The following is a 20,465-nucleotide window of genomic DNA, read 5'->3' as shown; positions in this document are numbered from 1 at the left end:
AGTCTGAATCTGCTAATGTTCACGTATATTATAATGCATGCACATATATATTAGCGTGCTGCTTGCACGTATATATGTACAAGTGCACATGTAAATATATACGTTCAGTTATAACTTTGCAAGTGCATGTGTAATTATAATGTACACATATATATTTGCGTGAACGTCTATTCATGCGTGCACGTTTAACAAGAAAACGATCTCGACCTTTTTTGCGACGCATTTTCTTGATTAAATATGGGCCTTAATTTCAACTAATTTAAAAAAAATAATTCTCTAACTTGGTTAGATAAGTATGTATGATGAACGATGACGTGTCTTAGTTTCAATCCATTATATTTAGCTATTATTGAGATACTGTTTGACAGTTAAATTCTCGTAAAACGTTAAATATTTCCAAGTTGACAAAGTTCAATAATATTAGATAATTTCAACCAAGAGTAATCTAACTTGGATATGTAAGTACGATTCATGAAAAGAATGCACACTGATTCGAGCCAGGTTTGAGATCGAAATTGCATTTTTCCAACAAGATGAATTTTGAGGCAGCCTTGCTATCGAAATTCATTTTAATGCGTGTCAAATTTTCGAGCGAGTATTGAATTTTGAGCCAGCTCTGAGAAAGAGCATTGAATTTCATTTAAGCTTAGTTCGGACTAGAGTTAGTAACGGACTGAAACAGACTATAGAATATTAGTTAAACTCGTGATAGCAAGACACGGTCTAACGCCTCAGTTAGCAGCATCTTATTTAAAGAAATATGATCAAAGAATATTAACATACCATATAAAATATACCATTGTACAGACACTGTTTCTTTTCTGGGCATTTCATGCAACATGATTTCGGCACGTGTTCTCTCTGATCTTCTGCGCAGGACAGATGCGGACATGTTTCTCTCTCACATACCGATGTACCTTGCTGAAACATAGAATTAAAACTGATTATGGTAAATCGGTTACTTGTCAGCCTGGGTACGGTTTGTCCTTATGAATTGTTCAACTTAATTTAATGAATCGTATACTGGAAATAGTAAAACGATAATGACAAAAATATTCCGCTCATAAATCATAGATAAGTCATTAATATTCAAAAATGTCAAAATGAAAGGAGATTTTTCTACAACTATGCAAGAGAGAGTTATGGCTCTTGCCGTTTACATATTCATTAAGTGTTCATGACAGAGTTACTGTTCGTAAGCTCTACTCTTCCTTATTACGTCATGTATCACTGTATCAAGCTACACTGTATTGATGGTAAAAATGCATTTTTAAAACACGCTGATACTGTTACAGGATGGGCGAGTGGGAAGAAATGCGCCAAATATAACCCCTCCTCACCACACAAACTCCGACTTTTTCAGTGGGTACATAACTTTACAATAAGAAATAACATACTTTACACTGGCATCTTGTGCATGTATCTGGCCGGAACATTCTGCCGTTGCTGTATATTTTCTTCTGATAGAAACACCGACCACCCGGCAGATTGTATATTTTTCTCTCTCCTGAAAACACAACAGGTTAATTAGGAAAGTTTGAGACTCCCTGGGTAAACTGCTTTTGAAACAATATCTACAGCTTACATACGGCCACAGCTGCCACACGCACCTTTTTTGGTATGTTGATGATAGCAGGATGATTATGACAATGATTTGGGATAAGAAAACATGCATTTCTGATGCTGATGTCGACAACAATGATGCTGCTACTGATGATAATAATGGTGAGTACAAGACGATATAGAAGGCGATGACAAAGTAGAAACGCGGATGGTCATAGTCATCATTATTTTCATCATCATAATAATCATCAACAACATCATCGTCGTCGTTGTCTTCGTCGCCATCATTATCATCATCATCATCATCAACAACAACAATATAACAACAACAACATCTTAGCAAACATTTATTTCATGGTCATTACCACAACCACCACCACCACCATCATCGTCATCATCATCATCATCATCATTTTAAATTTCTCTAAATGTTATTCTAAGCTCGTCGACAGAACATTTTTATAATAAGAGAGGGTGCAATTATTTGCAGTGATGGTGGGGGTTAGGCGGGATGGGGCATGCTGGGGTATACTGTAAAATATATTTATTCAGACAATATGCGAATAAAGTGTTGTTGCTTTATGTCAGTGTAAACATGAGAGTTTAATGTGTGTTTTGGTTGCACTTTGCTTCCAAAGCATTTTTTTACAGATTTTATTAAAGGGTAGCGTTTACACTTGGATATACACAAGTACATGTATATCCTGATAATATGCACAAGTTCACTTAATAACATTGCATGTCTGTCTGTTTGGGCAATGTTCCGTGAAAACTGTTACAGGAATTATCTGTAAAGCAAAATATAGCCGTCTGTAAAATTTTAAAGGGTCTTTGCAATATGTACAAGTTTGGGTCAGGTCCCTTGCAAACTAAAGGAGGACTTATTCGAACAAGACTTTTATGGGTATTGATCAATATACAGCATTCTGTAAAATTGTTAAAGATCCCACGGTACATCCATATCCTATACCAATATGCAAGTCACTCAAAGTGGCACATTTCTAAAGGTCTAGGCAAATTATCGAGGAGTTATTCGGACAAAGATCGGACGGACAGACATACAGACAGACGGACAAGACGGCAACTATATGTACCCGCTCCCCTACGAAAAAAAAGTCGGTGAGATTAAAAATTTCCGTCATGACATTTAGCTTACAGACCACCAATATATGAAAGCTGATGTACAAGATACTGTCAATTATCATAAAATGCTTAACTCGAATAATCTGTCATATCTGTTCTTCTCCCGACAATATCCTTCGGTTATAATATTGTAACTTTGCCGCCCCTTTGTTCTTTGATCTATGAATCTGTCAGCCAATTACTGATAATGTCCTGTAACTCATTTTGTCAGTTTCTACAGATTTCGCCGAGAAATACGTAATTGGATTGAGAGAAATAAACGATGGACGGGAAAAATTGCACAATATTGTTTCAGGAGAGTCCGGTCATTTTACAGAGCACATTCTGCTAGTGTTCGTTTATATGATTTTTGAGCCATTTTCAACCGTGGTTTTTATTAGTCAACGGCGGTCAGTTAACATAAGTATTCTCTGATTCAGTACCAGTAAAACTTTCTTTTTTCGGCACCAGCTGACAATATTCTAACATGAATCAGAGTTGGAGGACGCATGACGTGTTGTATAATGGTACCATCATTCTCGATTTGACTGCCAAGCTAGGTACCAATGCGTTCCGCTTAAAGACCCACCAAAACCTAGTGACCTACTTTTTCCTCCCTCAAAAAGTTCATGAAAATCATTCTGATGTTAAGATATTAAAGACATTGTCTTAGTCTAGTATATGTCACTGTCATGTTGTAAGTAGATATTGTCATTCTCAAAAAATTAAAAAAAAAATCATGCAGACCATATATAATTATCATTATATTAGTCTATATAATGCCTCAAAAGCCGATGAAGGCTCATACAAGATGGTCGCAAACTTGAGGTTACATAACTTCGCATGGTGTACAGCGTCGAAGTTGTATCGCACTGCGGCGAAAAATGCAGCACGTCGTGCCGTACCAACTACATTTTCTCTCTAAAATCCCTCCTCGAAACTAAAATTTTACTATCTTTTCCATTTAACAATAAAAAAAATAATTTCTGTGTACTCTAGTGTTGCCATTTCGTTCGAAATTCATTTGTGATTCCGAATATTCTAGATCGATTGTCAGATCTACTTTCAATCAAATTTTGTCTCGATGCAAATCATTGCTTAATGATGGAGGATGATTGATTGCGTTTTTAACTGACTTTAGACTTAATCACAACTACACTTTTATTTTTAGCAAATGACGGTATTAATTTTATAAGTATTAGTAAGGTTTCCTGATACATTCAGTCTAGCCTTTAAGGGACAAAACTCCAGATGTTCTCCACAATTTAAAAACAAACTAAATCATCATCATTTTCAGTACAAGAGGGACAACTATTTACATCTAAAAGACTAAAAGTCTCTCTTTGTACACTGTTTAAAAACTTATAAAACAAGAACTGGCATTTAATATAAGTTGATGTTTCCTATGCTAAGTTCAGAGGAAAAAAACAACATATTGCTAATGATATTTTGATAGTTTTAACTAAATTAATTCTTTTGCATATTTCCATTTTGGTTTAAATAAACTTTTAATTTAAGGCCATTTAGTTCCACGCATGCAGTATTAGTAAAAGACTGCAAATTATTTTTTATCTGTTACCTCTACATCTTGGACAGCAGTCTCCCGTTACATTGTAAATGTTTTCTTTCGGACAATTCAGCACAGGACAGGAATGCTTAACGCATGATACACTGCCGTCCTGAAAAGAAAATGTGTGGTAAAGAAAGGGAAATAACTCTCTGAATCAAAATACTTTGCTATGCATAGGTTGTTTCCCTTCATATGTTTAAAATACTTATCATACGGAATTTGAAAACTGATCATCATATTCATAACTGTGATGATTACAGGCATTTTTATTTTTTAGAATTCAGAACGATATTTTACGTAGACCCGTATATGGACCAACTAAATTACACATTCAAAAGTTGAGTAGTGTAAGTACTCATTAGTTATAATAATTCTGAACAGTTAATTTCCGTAAACTGGGTATAAAAATAATTACTGACCTTGCACGTGCAATGTACGCAAGGATCTGTAGAAAGGTTGAACTGGTCGCCATTTTGAAATCTCCTTCCATCAAAGTAACATCCTGCAATACACAGAAAACACGTGCAAAATGACAAAATGTAAATAAACTCCATTTCAATTCGTATCATTTATCTGTGTCAGTGGATTATACAAATGTCACTCAGATTTAAATAAACATGAACACTTTTACCGTTAAAGCAATTATAAATGCTGATTGACAAAAACGAGTTCTTCGTACATAACAATTATTAATAAATGCATCCAAAAATCGACCAACCATAGTCTGTGCTATATATATGACCCGGTTAGATTGAACACATGTTTACTGGGTTAATAAGCCAAAAGTTTAAAAAAATGAGAAAATTAGTTTCTAATGTCATGTAATAAAACACTTACTGAATGCCCTGCCGGTCAATAATCAAAACTACTGTTCTTTGGTCCATCGAACCTAGGATGATAATTTTGACTGTTGACCGACAAGCCATTCAATATATGTATAATAGTTCACTGTCGGAATTTAAAAGTACCGAACGGACGCAGCGAGAAACCAGGACACGCGAGTTCGGCTCCCCGTATCTCCACCTAAAATTACAAGTAGTATAATAAAGATCCCGAGTAGGTTCTGTTTACACCCTGCACGTAAAAGAACCTGGGTGAGCTTTTGAAATTGAATTATCTTCTGTATCTAGAAATACCCTCCGAAAACCTAGAATGAAAGACAAAAACTAGGCAACGAAATATTTTGGGAGCCAACCTAACCTACCTCTAGTTGGATGTTATTTTTATCTTACGAACTGTACATAAAATGTACAAATAAAATACTTCAACGAGCTCAATATTACTTAATTACTTTTATTTATTTATTTTTTTTATTTTATTTTTTATTTATTATTTAAAACTGAATTATGGAGAAAAAATATCAACTATGTTTAACGTGATGTTAATTAAGGAAGAATTCACACGATTGAATACACGATATATGATTAGGTACTTTCAAAGTTGTGAAATGTTTGAACGCATGACATTTTATGTATGCTGAAGGAGCTAGAGCCTGAAGCTTTCCTACCTTTTACATCAAATTATGTATGTCATTAACATCTTACAATTACATTTGCTCATTCTCGTTGTTTGTTGTAAACTTATTTGGACCACGGAAAGCCATATGCATTGTCGAAATGAAGACAGGAAGATAGTTCAAGATAAAAAAAAACGCTCAATTTCAGAAGCTTCCTGTATTTAGCGTGCCAGTGTAAAGTACCAACACAGATCCTATCCAATGTTAGTAAATTTTAGTTGGAAGCGGAACGAACTCACGACACTTGATTTATAGTCGGACAGTGTTACTACATGAACCACTTGCGCTCCCTCTCGATGTTTTTCCGCTCCATTATAACAACTGATTTTCGGTACCAGCCTCAGAATACAGCCTTGACATTGGATAATTGCAATAGTACGCAAAGAATAATCCAATCAGATGTTGGAATTTTGAAACTGGTCTCCAAAGTCTACTTTTGTGCCTATGACCCAGATTTTCTGACAGGTACTCACGCCTTGGTATGAGATTGTGGATACCCTAAATACGTTTTGAGTAACTTTGGTGGTGGTGGTGGGGGGGATTTAGTAGGAGGTTGGCCGAATGCATGAATGAAACATACCAAATCATGATAATGTTAACGTTTTATAAACATGCCCGAAAATGTATGAATAATAATACACTATGTTAAAGCTTATTCGCTTAGCTTTTGAATACAATCAGAAAACTAAGTCTCTAAGGTCATCACAGCTAGCAAATATTTCTGCATAAATAAGCTAATTATTTAAGCACAAAGGGCTTCCGAATATTTAGCTTTCAGTTATACATTCTTAACTGTCTGCCACCCATCAATGTGATGATAAAAATCGAGCAGCTATAAACACAATCCTAACAAAGTGTCTTTTATACTTGGTGATAATGTTGCTTTATACCGATACACGGGTCTATTTTGCTAAACAAATATAGACATAAAACCCCGCCCTGAAGTACCCCTTCACATCTTAAGAACCCTTGAAATTTTTGTTGACATAATTAACAATGTATTTCAAAGAGGTTTATATTAGTGTTTGCGTATATTTCAATTGCATACGACTGGGAAGTATTTTATAAAAGTGGTATTAAACTTGGATCTGACGTTCGACAACTAAACTGTTGCGGTTCCGCACGATTTTTATACCAAAATACCGTAACGTCAAATAACGTCAATCTCAGCAATTTCGTGTCTTAAAATATGCCATGAACTCTAGATGCATAAAAACCAAACGGTTCAAAGTATTGTTATTTACAATCCGGCGCTCTTTGCCTTATAGCATAGAACTGTCCGGCTCCATTTGCTGCTTATAAGTAGAATATTTAAATAAAGTTGTTTTGATGTCTTCGTGGTATTTTGTTTGTTTTTATTTTTGCTGGGTTTAACGTCGCACCAACACAATTATAGGTCATATGGCGACTTTCCAGCTTTAATGGTAGAGGAAGACCCCGGGTGCCTCTCCATGCATTGTCTCATCACGGGCGGGCAACTGGATAGAACCACCGACCTTCCGTAAGCCAGCAGTATGGCTTCCACACATGCAGAAATCAACGCCCCAAGTGAGGCTCGAACCCACATCGGTGAGGGGCAAGTGATTTGAAGTCAGCAACCTTAACCACTCGGCCTCTCTGTGGCACTGCCCGGAGATTAGTTCTGAAGACGCAATAAATGTGCCAGAAGTAAAAATCGGACTGGAACCGTCTCTGACACACACATTAAACAGGCTTGCAGTTGACAGTGAGTTTAGTTGATGCCCAAGCTAGAAACTGATAGCATGCTGAGGTGATACCTGGTCCTTGTTAAAGCGGATAGGAGTGTGGAGGCTGTATATAGTGCGCTTCCGGCACCCTTCTTGTTGAACCACCTTTTTAGCGACGTGGTTAAAGTGCTTTGAATAATTTGCAAGTTAAGCATCTGCATATATTTGTTAGAGTCTGGGTGGATGCCCATTTTTAGGGTCTGTATGGGTGTCCATGTGGTATTAACTAGAGAAGCGTTCCAAAACTACCATTTCAGAAGTGTAAATTGAAGAATATTTCGCCTGATAATCGTCGAAGACCAAAGTGAAAGCTTAAAAGTTTTATTAAAGTAATGCATACGTTTAATTTTGCGCAATTTTTAATCATTATGTACAATATTAAATCATATTATAAGTTTATCATTCACTTCCGAATTTATTATTAGATTTTTGTGTATTTATGCGTTGAATATCAACAGCTAGGTTTAAAAGTGTCTCAAAACTTTAAGTGTTTCAGACTAAGTGTTACAAGGTCATCAGGTATTTGACCTTTTAAACCAATTGTGACCCAGAAGTAAAAATCTTAAAACATGATAACTGTTTATTGATGGCTTCGTCAAATAACTGTAGACACTTCATTTTAAGTACATCTGTCTCTGTCTGTTTGTATACGTTGAAAATATTTCCGCCGTACGGACATCTTGACTTTTTTAAACAAAGCTTAAATAGACTGATATACTACATGTTTTGCTTTGTTATGTAATTATTATTATGTAGCTAATCATGTTTACACAAATATTGCTTCAACAGCTGAGCAATATGATTTGATATCATATGGAACAGAAACAGTATCACATGTTAAATATATCTATAGAATGAACGTCTAGCATATAATGTGAGAGAAAAAAAAACACAATATTTTGTTGATGTTATTTCTAATAAACAAGAAATTGCGATGTTTATGAACAGATGTCAGGTACAATAGGTCCAACAATATTAAAAATTGCAAAGCTGTTAAAAACAGCTGCAACAAATTCCCAAAAGCCATCTCTAGCAATAGGTCCGCCGCTATGCGGAGTGAGCTGTCCACATTAATAGCTTATATAAGAATGCTTTAAGAATGCATAAATACCATAAATATTATATCAGGGATTTTTCTTAAATTGGAATGTTAGAAAAATAAATAATTTATTCATTGCCCTTCAATATTTGAATACACTAATTTGATACAGCTGAAAATGGAATTGCCTGCATATTTGTTAAGCTATATTTACAAAAATTAAAAAGAAAAAATAACTAACTATTAACTCAACTTTTCAACACATATTTACGTATTTTCGAGTCTGGGAAAAACTTGTTACTTTTAAAAGCAATAACTGTTTCTTCCAATTATTTCCGACTTGTAGAACAAAAAACACCATGTCCCCATAATGCATTTCGACAAAAGCCCGGATGTACATACAGACGATACAAATGATGACAACGTTTGATAAACATAAAAAACACATTTTCGCGTCTCCTTTTCCGTATTTAATGTCTACGTCCTGCCCTTTGTGATAAGAATCTTTTACACTGCTAAAGTACATCAAATTTTTTATAGAAAAGTATTTCTTTGTTTTCCTTTTCATCTTAAATTGGTGACGAATTTCGCCCAATGTAATACTAATCTATAAATGTCCAAAAGAACAAACCAAGATATATTATATGATATATAGAGAACTTTATTTTCTACATGAGCAAGTTTAAATATTATATGCCACTTTTTACTTGTATTTGCAGAAAAGCAAATATAAGACGTGAGAATTAGATAAAAATAAATAAAGAAAAATAAATGCACAATTTACATTTAATGATATCAAATAATGCAAACTTTGCTTCTGCATCACAAAAAGTAAAATATTCTTATACGAATAATTATATTCATATTTCATGTGTATGATATCTTTGCAATCTTTGCGCTAATTCATAAACTAAACCCCTTTGAGTGAGATCCATCCAATTGCAACAATGGGGTAATGGGAATTAAGGAAACGCAATATCCTTTATGAACTGATTTTCCTAAAATTTGAATTGAGAAAAAGTTTTGCTAGTTTAACTTAAAAGTAACTTTGATTTGACATAAATTACCATGCAGAATGAAAAATAAAACTTTAAATAAAAGTAAAAAAAAATGAGAAAAAAACATATTATAAATAAGTGTTCTACATGTATTTAGGGAAAAGTATGATCACACAAATACACTTTACCGGTGTATTTGGCTCTATAACACGACACTTTTAAGTCAAAGACAAACATACATGTATGTAATTAAAATATTAAACAAACCTTGGCAAGACGGACAGCACTGTCCGGGCACAGGTACTGGGTCGTAACACGGTGTGTAACACTGGGTCTTTGATTTCGTTACCACAGAGGCCTGAAATATATTCAGATATTCAATAACTGTTCTAAGAATATACATTATTGATGTATTAAAATGATTAATTCATACTAATTTTATTCAAATTTATTTGAACCACTCTAGAAGATTTTATTTTAGTTTATTTGAACCACTCTAGAGTCCGCTTGGAAACAACTGGTACTGGTGTAATATGAAAAGGCATGGTCATGACCTCAGTTGGGCTCGAACTCACGACTCCGGCCGGTTGAGAGCTAAAGACCTTAATCTCTAGACCATCGCTCCTCTAATCAAAATGATTAAATCTCAAACATCATGAAAATAAATCAAAATAAAGACGACATAATTTACATAACACGAAACAACGCTGTAGTACCAAGAGTTTGAATTCTAAAAGAAAACAAAAACAAAAACAAAAAAGCACATTAATAAATTGATTATTTTAACAGAAAGTTATAAAAGTTTCAATACTATGACAGATGACTACGGACAATATAACTGTAAGCATTATTTCTCTCATTCATTTTATTACTACTTTGATAAATTATTAATGTACAATGTATATGCTCCATTTCTATTTAAATTAGCATTTCGTTATATTTATTCGAAGGAAACTTTGCGGTATAGCGGTCAATTTTTTATCATTGCGAACTTGACAGAGTTCGTGAGTAAGTCAGATGTCCAACAGAAAACGGTCAAACTATACTCAAATTTTCGGACAGGCGATCTTGATAGTGTCAAAATGATATAACTTGTCACAGTACAAGCGCTGGTCATTTTAATATTAAAATTCTCATCGGAAGTTTTCAAATTATTAAAAAACCAGAAAACAAACTTTGACATAATGAATAAAGATGAGCAGATGGGCGCTAGATTTTTAAGATTTTCGCAGATTAGAAAAGCAAAAGAACATTAATAATTTCTATAGGTAACGCTATATCATAATTGTACCTTTCGACTGTCTGTCAAGTTAAATTGGCGGATCCTCGGATTTCTTGAGACAATTAAAATATTTGATGTTATCTGTTTGAAAATGAAAACACAGGCTTTCCATATGCATTGTCAATGAATTTGTTTCGATCTTAGATTTTGATTTAGATTAAGATAAGTGGAGGTATGTGCTGTGTATGAAAGTATCATCTTTCTCGGTGTAATTAAAATGGACAGTTTGAAAATCAGTGAGTGACTGTTAATAACCGTTTTAGGTTTAAATATAACATATGGCTTTTTGGGGGAGAAAAGCCCGGTGACACGTATGGCGACAGCCGAAAACTAAATTACTAAAACTGACATGTCTGGCTTCAGGTATCGTAAGTAATGCATTTTTTTACTAAATTTGAAATTAATAAATTCTCATTTTTTTCACTCCTAAATAAACTTCAATGTTGATTTTCCCTAACAGCCTTGTTGTTAAACCTTTAGCCTGCTGGCGGCAAGTGATTCTGCCTTTGCGACCAGTGCAGACCAAGATCAGCCTGCACATCCATGCAGGCTGATCATGGTCTGTACTGTTCGCTATTCCGTCAGTAAATATTCACTGAACACCCCTTCGAATAATAAATGGCACTGCCAAAACTGAATGATAAATCAGTCCATTTTAGAAATTCAGCAGCCAAAAGGTTAAGGTAGTACATGCATGAAAACAAGGAGTCACAAATTTTGGACAAAAGAGTACTAACGAGGTTGAGTATTTTTGTGTGTATGCGTACGAATAAGCAAAGGCAAACATTTTAGATACTGAAAAAAATAGCCAGTGAGTATTCATGATTAATTTTAAATAAATTCAGCAGTGACAATGCTCTTGGTGAGTACTTGTAAACACTGCCTGTCCGAAATTTAGGCTTGAACTTTAAACAGCTGAATTTTCAAATAGCTGTATTTTTTTTTTATTAAGAACGTTAAATGACTCAGGGTTCGGAAATTTGAACTCTGAACTATAATTCAAGAGAAAATGGAAGAAATATCCTTGTACATAGACACAAGAAATCTCAAAATGTTTATTTCTTACCCAGCACGTGTACTTGATACACGGATCATTTGAATCTGTCCAGCTCGTGCTGCTGTTGTACGATTTCCCCTCATAATCACATCCTTTAAAAAATAAAGATACGTGTAGTATACTTGTCAGTATGCCATGAACTCACTCGTTTGATATATGGATATATTTGAATACATAATAAAATAAGAGTTCTTGCAGGTTGCCAACTCTTCCATAAAAGATGAAAATGCAACATCAAGGTTATAGAACCCGCCCGCTTAGCTCAATAGGGAAAGCGCAGATCTACAGATCGCGGTGTTGCGAGTTCAATCCCCGGACAGATCGTATGTTCTCCGTGACGATTTGATAAAAGACATTGTGTCTTAAATCATTCGTCCTCTACCTGATTCATGTGGGGAAGTTGGCAGCTACTTGCGGAGAACAGGATTGTACTGATTAAAGAATCCAGGAACACTGGTTAGGTTAACTGCCGGCCATTACATAACTGCAATACTGTTGAAAAACGGCGTTAACCCCTGAACAAACAAATCAAGGCTATAGAAGCAAACATTAGCAATTAAGAAGATGTACATGTACATTTCCGTGCTACGTGCTATGGGACGTGTGCACGTTTAAACAATAATTTCTTCTTCTTGTATGCAGCTCGGATTCGCTCAACATACTTTTGAACAGAACATCTTTTCTGATAGACAATTTTCAACACGTTAGCAGCAGGTAATTAGAACCTGTTTACACAATGACACAGTTTTAGTAAATGTAAAGTAGTTTTTTTCTACTTATAATCCCAGCCTTATTTTTATTGTCATTTGTCATTTGTGTACACCCTTGTTTTTTAAAAAAAATATTCTGACAGTTGACATATAATATCATTGCTACGTTTGTGAGTGAGGCATTGCATTTTAACAAATGTCTATATTAAAAGCAGTATTGGTTTTGTTTTAGAAAAAAGACCGTTTCAGTCCCTTGGTTATCGCCACTGAATATGTAAACATGATATGTTTCCATGGTTACACTGGCCTCTTGATGAGGCAGTTGATATAATTGCATTACAGGGACCCCAGTCCTTACTTTTTTTTTTGGATTTAACGTCGCACCGACACATGATAAGTCATATGTCGACTTTCCAACTTTAATGGTGGAGGAAGACCCAGTCTTTACTTACTAACATTCGTTACGCACGGGGATCGAACACGGGGCCTCATGGCTGCTTGCTTTAAGCTGGATTTTTGTACTGTTTGTATTCAAGTTTGTTTGTGGTCGCCACCGGTTGCCCATGTGAGCACTCCTCCAAAACGATGTTAGTTACTTCAGGTTTCTGAGGATAGTGCAAGCTACAGAACATGATCCAAACCCAGAAACTTCTCATGGTTGCAAAGCAACTGCTAGCGACATACTGTTAAATAACCTATTTCCGTGTGCCCGAAGTTTCAAGGATATAACCAAGATTATGATATAAGGGATTGAGGATATTAACTTCGTGGATTGACTTGAAATCCACGACGGACTTAGTCTCCCGTGAAAAAAAAGGTGTCGTCTTAGATTAGAAGTTACATCTCCGAAAGAACACTTATATGGTGAGTTCTGCAAAGTTTGGGGTTTGAACCCAAGACCTTTTGCAGTGAAGCCAGTGCGATAACCATACAGAGACATTTTACAAATGCCAGCGTTTACCTTTGCATACGTCACAACATTTTCTCTCCTCACGGAAATTGTCGAACAGGATCACGTGACAGCCTTCCGTACTCGGACATTGCGTCTGTGTACACTTTACGATTTTGTTCTGAAAATAACCGTCACATTTTTATATTCGTCAGGTATCTGTCAACTAACTTTAAACTACAATTCCAGGAAACCTCTCATCAGTGAGCCTATCTTGTTGATCTTACTTAATACATTTGTGTCTATAAACAAGCAGAACAAGAGAGTATGAAATAGATGAATTGGCAAATATATATTTTATTCTAGATGAGTAGCATATTATTCACATTGTAATAAAAAAATCTTTGACAGTTCTGTAATGATCGGGCATTACGAAATACCCGTCATCCAGCCTAATGAACTTTTTCTCATGACGTGTAATTTCAACGGCGGCGCTTAAAATTATAAGTTGTACAGTAGTAAATTAATTTGCTATATGTTCTATATAAAATTGATAACAATCTTCTGAGAGCTGTAACACATAGCCAGGCCCATTTTAAAAACGATTTACCAGCCTTATGTTCTTAAATGACCTATAAACCACCAAAAAGAAAGTAGGGGCCATGTATCTTCTAAGAGAGATTTCTTGTACTATGGAATATCTCCCAAACTGACAGCTACATTGTGGGTATGAACACATGAGTAATAAGGTTTGTTTACATTTCTATACATGCAAAACATCTATTAATTGTCCAATTTATTTGACCTGTCAAAAATAGACCCGGCTTTTATTATATTCTGTTCGAGCCTATATAAGATTAACATGAAAGCCGGGAACATGTTTTGACAGGTCAATTAAATAGCACAATATAGGTCCACAATGAAATAAAAACAGGAAATGGCTAACATAAAACATGAAAATGCCACTTTTGCTGGGGAAAAAATGAGCATTTTTCTTTCCGCCATTATCCGAAAGTGCTGCTTGATTACCTATTTAGTACTATTTTCCATAACCGTAAGAATGCAGACGAGAGTATGTATGTTAAGGCAATGTCATAAAATAGTCCTGTAATAGATTTTCAGAACTTGGGTCGAATGCAGGACCATTGTAAAACACACGCTTTTAACAATATAAAATAGTTTTTATGGACCAGATTTTTTTTTTTTCAATTTATTACTCATAACTCTTGGAAGTCTGATTACTAGAGACAGGTATAAGCCACTTTGTCTGATAAATGTTATAAAACTAATCGGTTATTTTCATGTTATTTAAAGGTCTTTAAATTGTTTATTGTTTGGAAATTGCCCTGTTTATCCATTCCTCTTCTTGAAAAAACGGTCATAATGTAGATTTAAGGAAAATTAATTACACACCTATGGCCTTCAAGACTGACAATTCATTTCATATCAAGCTCTGCCAAAATTAATGAACTCCCCAAAAATGGAAAATATTTTAATGTTGTTCTAAATAAGATTTAGCACGAAAAACCACCACGAATTCATTTATCATTCATTTCCATACAAACGTGAAAAAAATGTCGTCTGCCTTTTTGTATATCAAACATACTCTTTTGTCAAGACAAACTCTCAATTGATTAAACGCTTTTTAAGTAGTATTTGCGTTAAAAGAATGTCATCTCAGAAATTATTTATTATAACACGGGTGAATTACACCGAGAGACACATCTTAATATTTTGTTGAGATTTCAGGCGCAGATATTTTCATTTTGGTAAATGATAATTGTCAGAAAATTTACCCCTTGGGTGAAATTTTCTTTTGTAGGAGACAAACGCTATTTAACAAAATAAAAAATGATATCTGATTATTTTGAATCCTATAAACGGGACCCAGTTTAGTAATTACAGTATAAAATATAAAGCGTCTAAATAGACGGTAGCTGTGTGTACATTTTGTCATTCAAACATATTTGGCTTTGTTCGGGGTATATACAGCACAAAAAGGTAACCATTCTTCAGGGACCTCCCAGGAATAGGTTAAACCGCAGGAATGATAATTTTATAAGTAACATTGGACCCTTTTCACCTACGATGAAGTTTTAATTACCCACATATAGCTGGATAGACTTCGAATAAGTCCATTTATTTCATACAAATGTTCACGTAAGGTGTAGAAGTGCAACAGTATTCGTTTTAGAAGAAAAAATGTTAGCTTTTTTAGAAATCCTGTCTTTCAGATAAGTTTTACTTCGGTCATAGCGTTTTATTTAAGCCGACTTCTTAAAAGGTGTCTATAAAGAAAGAAGTAGAAGTTATCGTTAGACCAACATTATATAAATTAAGTTCTTTTAAGTTTGTAGAAGACGACATTCGGTCTATATTTCTTGACATGTGACTGGAAAGTACAAAAAAAAAATATGTTTCAAAAGGAACAAATTTCAGAGACATTTTTGCATGGACGAACAACTTCAACAGCTTACATGTTAAATACCGATTTTTTTTTAATTTCGTTTTGTCCTTTTTCAATGTTAGATAAACCTTCTGTATCAAATTCTTTGAAAATTAAGAAAGACATTATTTTTTTCCCCAATTTTGAATACGGAGCTTTAAATCTTCGAACTATTTTTAAGATGTTGCTAAATTGATATGAACTGGTAAGTTTGCAAAATTGTTTGATGGAATTCCATTGATGTAACAATATGAATTATTCATCACTGTTTTATAAAATATATTTGGACGAGTGCTAATTAGAAGCCGATAGGCGGCAACCCAAATGTATCCCGTATTGTACAGGTTAATGTAAATAATCTTTTTATTCTTCACTAATTTTCTCTCAGTAACAGAGACGGAAACGATTCCATTTAAAAACTGTTAACAGAAACATTGCGTCAAGTGTTTATTGATATTGAATTTCATTTGGATACTTTCATCTGTCAGCGACTTTTATTAGGGATATATTGAATCCAATATGGAAATGTATTGAACGGCCACGTGGTACAAATACGATTCACTGATTGGAAGAGTAAAATAGGTATAGAATAAAAATTAAGACACTTACCATACAAATGCATGTGATGCACGGGTTCTCAGATATACCTGTCACGTTAACGATTTCACCTTCATTTTTACACGATGCAAAACTTCCTGAAAAATACAAAAAAAAAAGTCCCTGTTGACTATATAACCTCTTGTTAAATTATTGTTTTTAAGGAGGAAAAACTGATACTGGTAAAACCGTTAATGCGTACATTGTTTATTATTTTCAAAACAACTGAACAGTCAAATGAGTTTAAGAAATTGATAAATATACCCGAAGTAGGAACTTTAAACAAATCCTGAAGTTATCATCATTAAATACCCTTTGCCTTACGATGCAAAGGGATATTCTAGACAACTTAATATGTATGCTTTCAAATGAATAGAACTTCCTGTGTCACACATTTTTATGAGTTCCTTGATGAATTATTGGGTGTAGAAATCATTGTTCAACAAACTATACTAAATCTAAATACAAACTTCACATATCACATATATTCTTTTTAATTCAAAATCGTAAAATTTTTAGTCTGAATACGGTTCAATGTCATCGATATGCATAAAAGCATCATACTTGGTAAGTTAGTACCGCGCAGTAAAAATGCGGGATAATTAATTCGAATGTAGCGAACTCAAAGATAGGTAACGAAGGCGTGTAAAGAACTTCCGATTTCATACACATGCAAAATTAATATTCTAATTTTACTGCTATAAAATGGTTGGCGAAACTGAATGACGGGCGTCTAAATATAAATAAATATCAGAATTGAAAGAGCTTAAGACAATACCAGTATCAATACCTTGACAAGAAAATTCGGTTACTGCGTTTTATAGTCCTTGTGAGCTACCGTAGTGCAGTGAAAAAATTTGTGGTTTCACTGGGTTGCGACCTACCGATTTTGTAAAAGGTAGGCCCGAAGCGATTGACCAGGTGGCTGAATGATATATGATGTATTGGTTATCACGATTTGAGTGTAAGACAACATAATGGTACATAGATACAACATCCTGACCTGTCTAAAACATAGGTCAATGGCCAAAACACATTAAATAGTACACTTCGAAAAACATGGTGGAAACAGGGAAGAAAATATGCAAAGAAAACTAAGCTAAAAAAGAGAATTTGAGAATTGTTTTTCTCTGTTTGTATTGTATTGTATTTTTCTTCATCTATTTCTTTTAAATTACAATTTCGCAGATTAGCTGTCGTAATTATGCCTAAACATGCCAAAACACAGACAGCTAAGAATTACAGACATAAATGAACGAACGAACGAACTTTGAGGAAGTACAGTCAAGCGAGCGAGCAAGTGTATGAATGAATAAGGAAAGAAAGACAGACAGAAAGGAGGAAAGAAGAGAGGAATGTACGAACGGACGAATGAAGAAATGATGGAAAGAACGAACGAAAGAACGAACATTAAGGAAGTACAGTCAAGCGAGCGAATGAATGAACAAAGAAAGAAAGACAGAAAGGAATCAAGAGATGAAGATTCGAACGGACGAATGAACGAACGTAAGAGCAAAAACGAACGAACGGAACGAACGACAGAATAACGAACGAACGAACGGAAGAACGAACGAAAGAACGAACGAAAGAACAAAGGAAAAGACTGGGCAATTTACTGAATGTAGTAGAAATAAAATAAAAACAGAAAATATTGCAACTGAAGAATGGAGTTTACGGGACAACGTGTACATTGAAACGTTCATATTTTTGAGTAGAGTTCTAGATAGAAAAACTACGAACGCACTGTGCAGCGGAATTAAGGATTTTGAATAATGGCATGATTCATACAGGTGAAAAATGCTGCGTCTGTGCTTCTGTGTGGTATTGTCTTGGTTCGTTTGCAAATCAAAACATAAAAGGGCCATTATTAGTACATTACCAAGTTTTTTCCACACTTTTTGCACGATTTAGCAAAGTTTTAGATTTATTTTCAAAGCACGCTGACTGTCGGAATTCATCCGAAGTTACCAACAGATGGGTGCGTATTTTATCACGTTAACAACGTATTAATAATATAAATACTGTGTTTTTTGACATACAAGTAATTATTATATGTCAGAAATGCTAATTATTCATCATTACCGACGGCTTCTTTACATTCTCTACATTACAATGAGTTAGCGAAATCTCTTCCGTCTCGCTCTTATTGTTTTTTTTTTCCAAATTCTTTTCATTGAAAATTTGTTCAATAAGTGCAACATATTCAAACTTTATATTACGATAAGACGTGTTCGAATACTCTAAGATAACAGAACAGAACAGCATAACAGAACAGAATAGAACAGCAGAACAGAACAGAACAGAACAGAACAGAACAGCAGAACAGAACAGAACAGAACAGAATGTATTAGTTTAAACATATTTATTCGCCAAAAATTTTTACATACATATAGTTCACAACAGATAATACAATGAACTGACGAGTGGAAATTGAACCGGAAGCAAATTGCTTATTGAAAGGTTCGTTCCAGAATGTGTTGTACTTAGTACTAGAAAAAGTCCAGAAACTAGCTAGGTTCTCTGACTGCCGTTGAGTATTTGAAATATTGTTGAAAAAAATCAGAGCAGGTCAGTCAAAACTGAAAGAAATTGCACATAACACAAGGGGACAAACTGAATTGTATTGCGCGTTCAGCATATTATTTTATTTGATAAATACGCTGTTAGATGTTTGATAAATGCGTATAAGAAACAGTTTGATATATTAACCTTATTGTTTTAACATACATCAAATAAAGCGTGTTTTTTTTTTAACAACACCATAAAACTGTATTCCTGTTAGACTACAGACATAGAATATACGAACGTATAGTTTAAACGTATCAAAGATGCATACTTATGAAAACAGGAAAAATGAAATAAAAATACGTATGGTTAATCATTCATCTACACAAGAAAAAAAACTCCACTAAAAGATCAGATTAAAATTCGTATCTTTGACGTATCTTTAGGCTCATAAAATTCACATCAGTTTTTTATCAAATGTTTAACGACACCACCTGTATCAAATACTTGTTAGACCGGCTATTAGCTATCTAAAGGACGGTAAAGGTCTTTCTATTAAATGACCACCTCCTTTATTGGATGACCACCTGTTTATACTAATGTGTTAAAATACTCGGATCATGACCTTGCCGCTCATTTTTTTAACTTTGTGGTACTTTCGACTCATTGTGCTCTATCTGATGGTGTTACTGGTAGTCTATAATTTTACGATTATGGACACATAAATGACCACTGCCCACTGTTTGCGGACAATAAAACGACCACGAAGTCTGTCAGCTGCTTGGTGCAGGCTATTAACTGACCAGTCGTCGCATGCAACCGCAGTTTTTACTTGTTTCGTAGTAAAACCCATAAAAGGAATAAGCACATGCAAATGAGCGGCAATTAAAGTTCTTATCTGTTACTTTTGCTCTTTAAAATTTCGTTAGGGTCAATCAAAAAGCATTTAAGGGACACTGACGCTTCGGAAGATGGGTTTTACGTATCTTTTTATCCATCTTTATTATTTTACTGTCGAAACAAAACAATATCAGCTTTAATGGACTTTTGATATAGCTTGTATAACAAGTTAAAGGCACTTCCACGTCACCAGCTTGATTATATTATGCCAAAGCAATGAACATTTCGTTTTCTTCTTCTATTTTTAGCACACACACACAAAAGAGAACATTTCCTTAGTTAATAACCACAAGCTTCTAAATTATGCGAAGATCATTTTTCACTCAGTGTAATTATACCGGATTTTGCAAGAAATGAAACGCGAGGTTCCGCCGAGCTTTTCGTCATTTGAATTCAACTACAATGTAGTTTATTAAGAAACATTTATCAAATGTTAGATTTTTCTGCTATAATATTGATTTTTTACCCTTTTTTCCTAACAGTGTTAAAAAGTTATTAAAATAGTGTGAAATATAAAAACTAT

At 34.4% G+C, this 20,465-nt stretch overlaps 1 protein-coding gene across 2 annotated transcripts in view; it reads right to left on the bottom strand.

The window, feature by feature from the left end:
- LOC123538586 (BMP-binding endothelial regulator protein-like) overlaps positions 1-20,465 on the bottom strand; it is a 44,536-nt gene that overhangs the window by 8,238 nt on the left and 15,833 nt on the right. For both annotated transcript variants that reach the window (XM_045322797.2, XM_045322796.2), the window contains exons 3-10: positions 16,550-16,635; positions 13,567-13,675; positions 11,905-11,987; positions 9,824-9,914; positions 4,675-4,757; positions 4,265-4,364; positions 1,398-1,507; positions 784-921 (exon numbers count right to left, since the gene is read on the bottom strand). In XM_045322797.2, coding sequence (XP_045178732.2) covers positions 784-921; positions 1,398-1,507; positions 4,265-4,364; positions 4,675-4,757; positions 9,824-9,914; positions 11,905-11,987; positions 13,567-13,675; positions 16,550-16,635 — 800 coding nt within the window. The remainder of the gene's footprint in view (positions 1-783; positions 922-1,397; positions 1,508-4,264; positions 4,365-4,674; positions 4,758-9,823; positions 9,915-11,904; positions 11,988-13,566; positions 13,676-16,549; positions 16,636-20,465) is intronic.

Source organism: Mercenaria mercenaria, chromosome 18, assembly GCF_021730395.1.
Source record: "Mercenaria mercenaria strain notata chromosome 18, MADL_Memer_1, whole genome shotgun sequence".
NCBI lineage: Eukaryota > Metazoa > Mollusca > Bivalvia > Venerida > Veneridae > Mercenaria > Mercenaria mercenaria.
The sequence above is the reverse complement of the archived record's forward strand: the minus strand, read 5'-3'. Positions and strand labels throughout refer to the sequence as shown.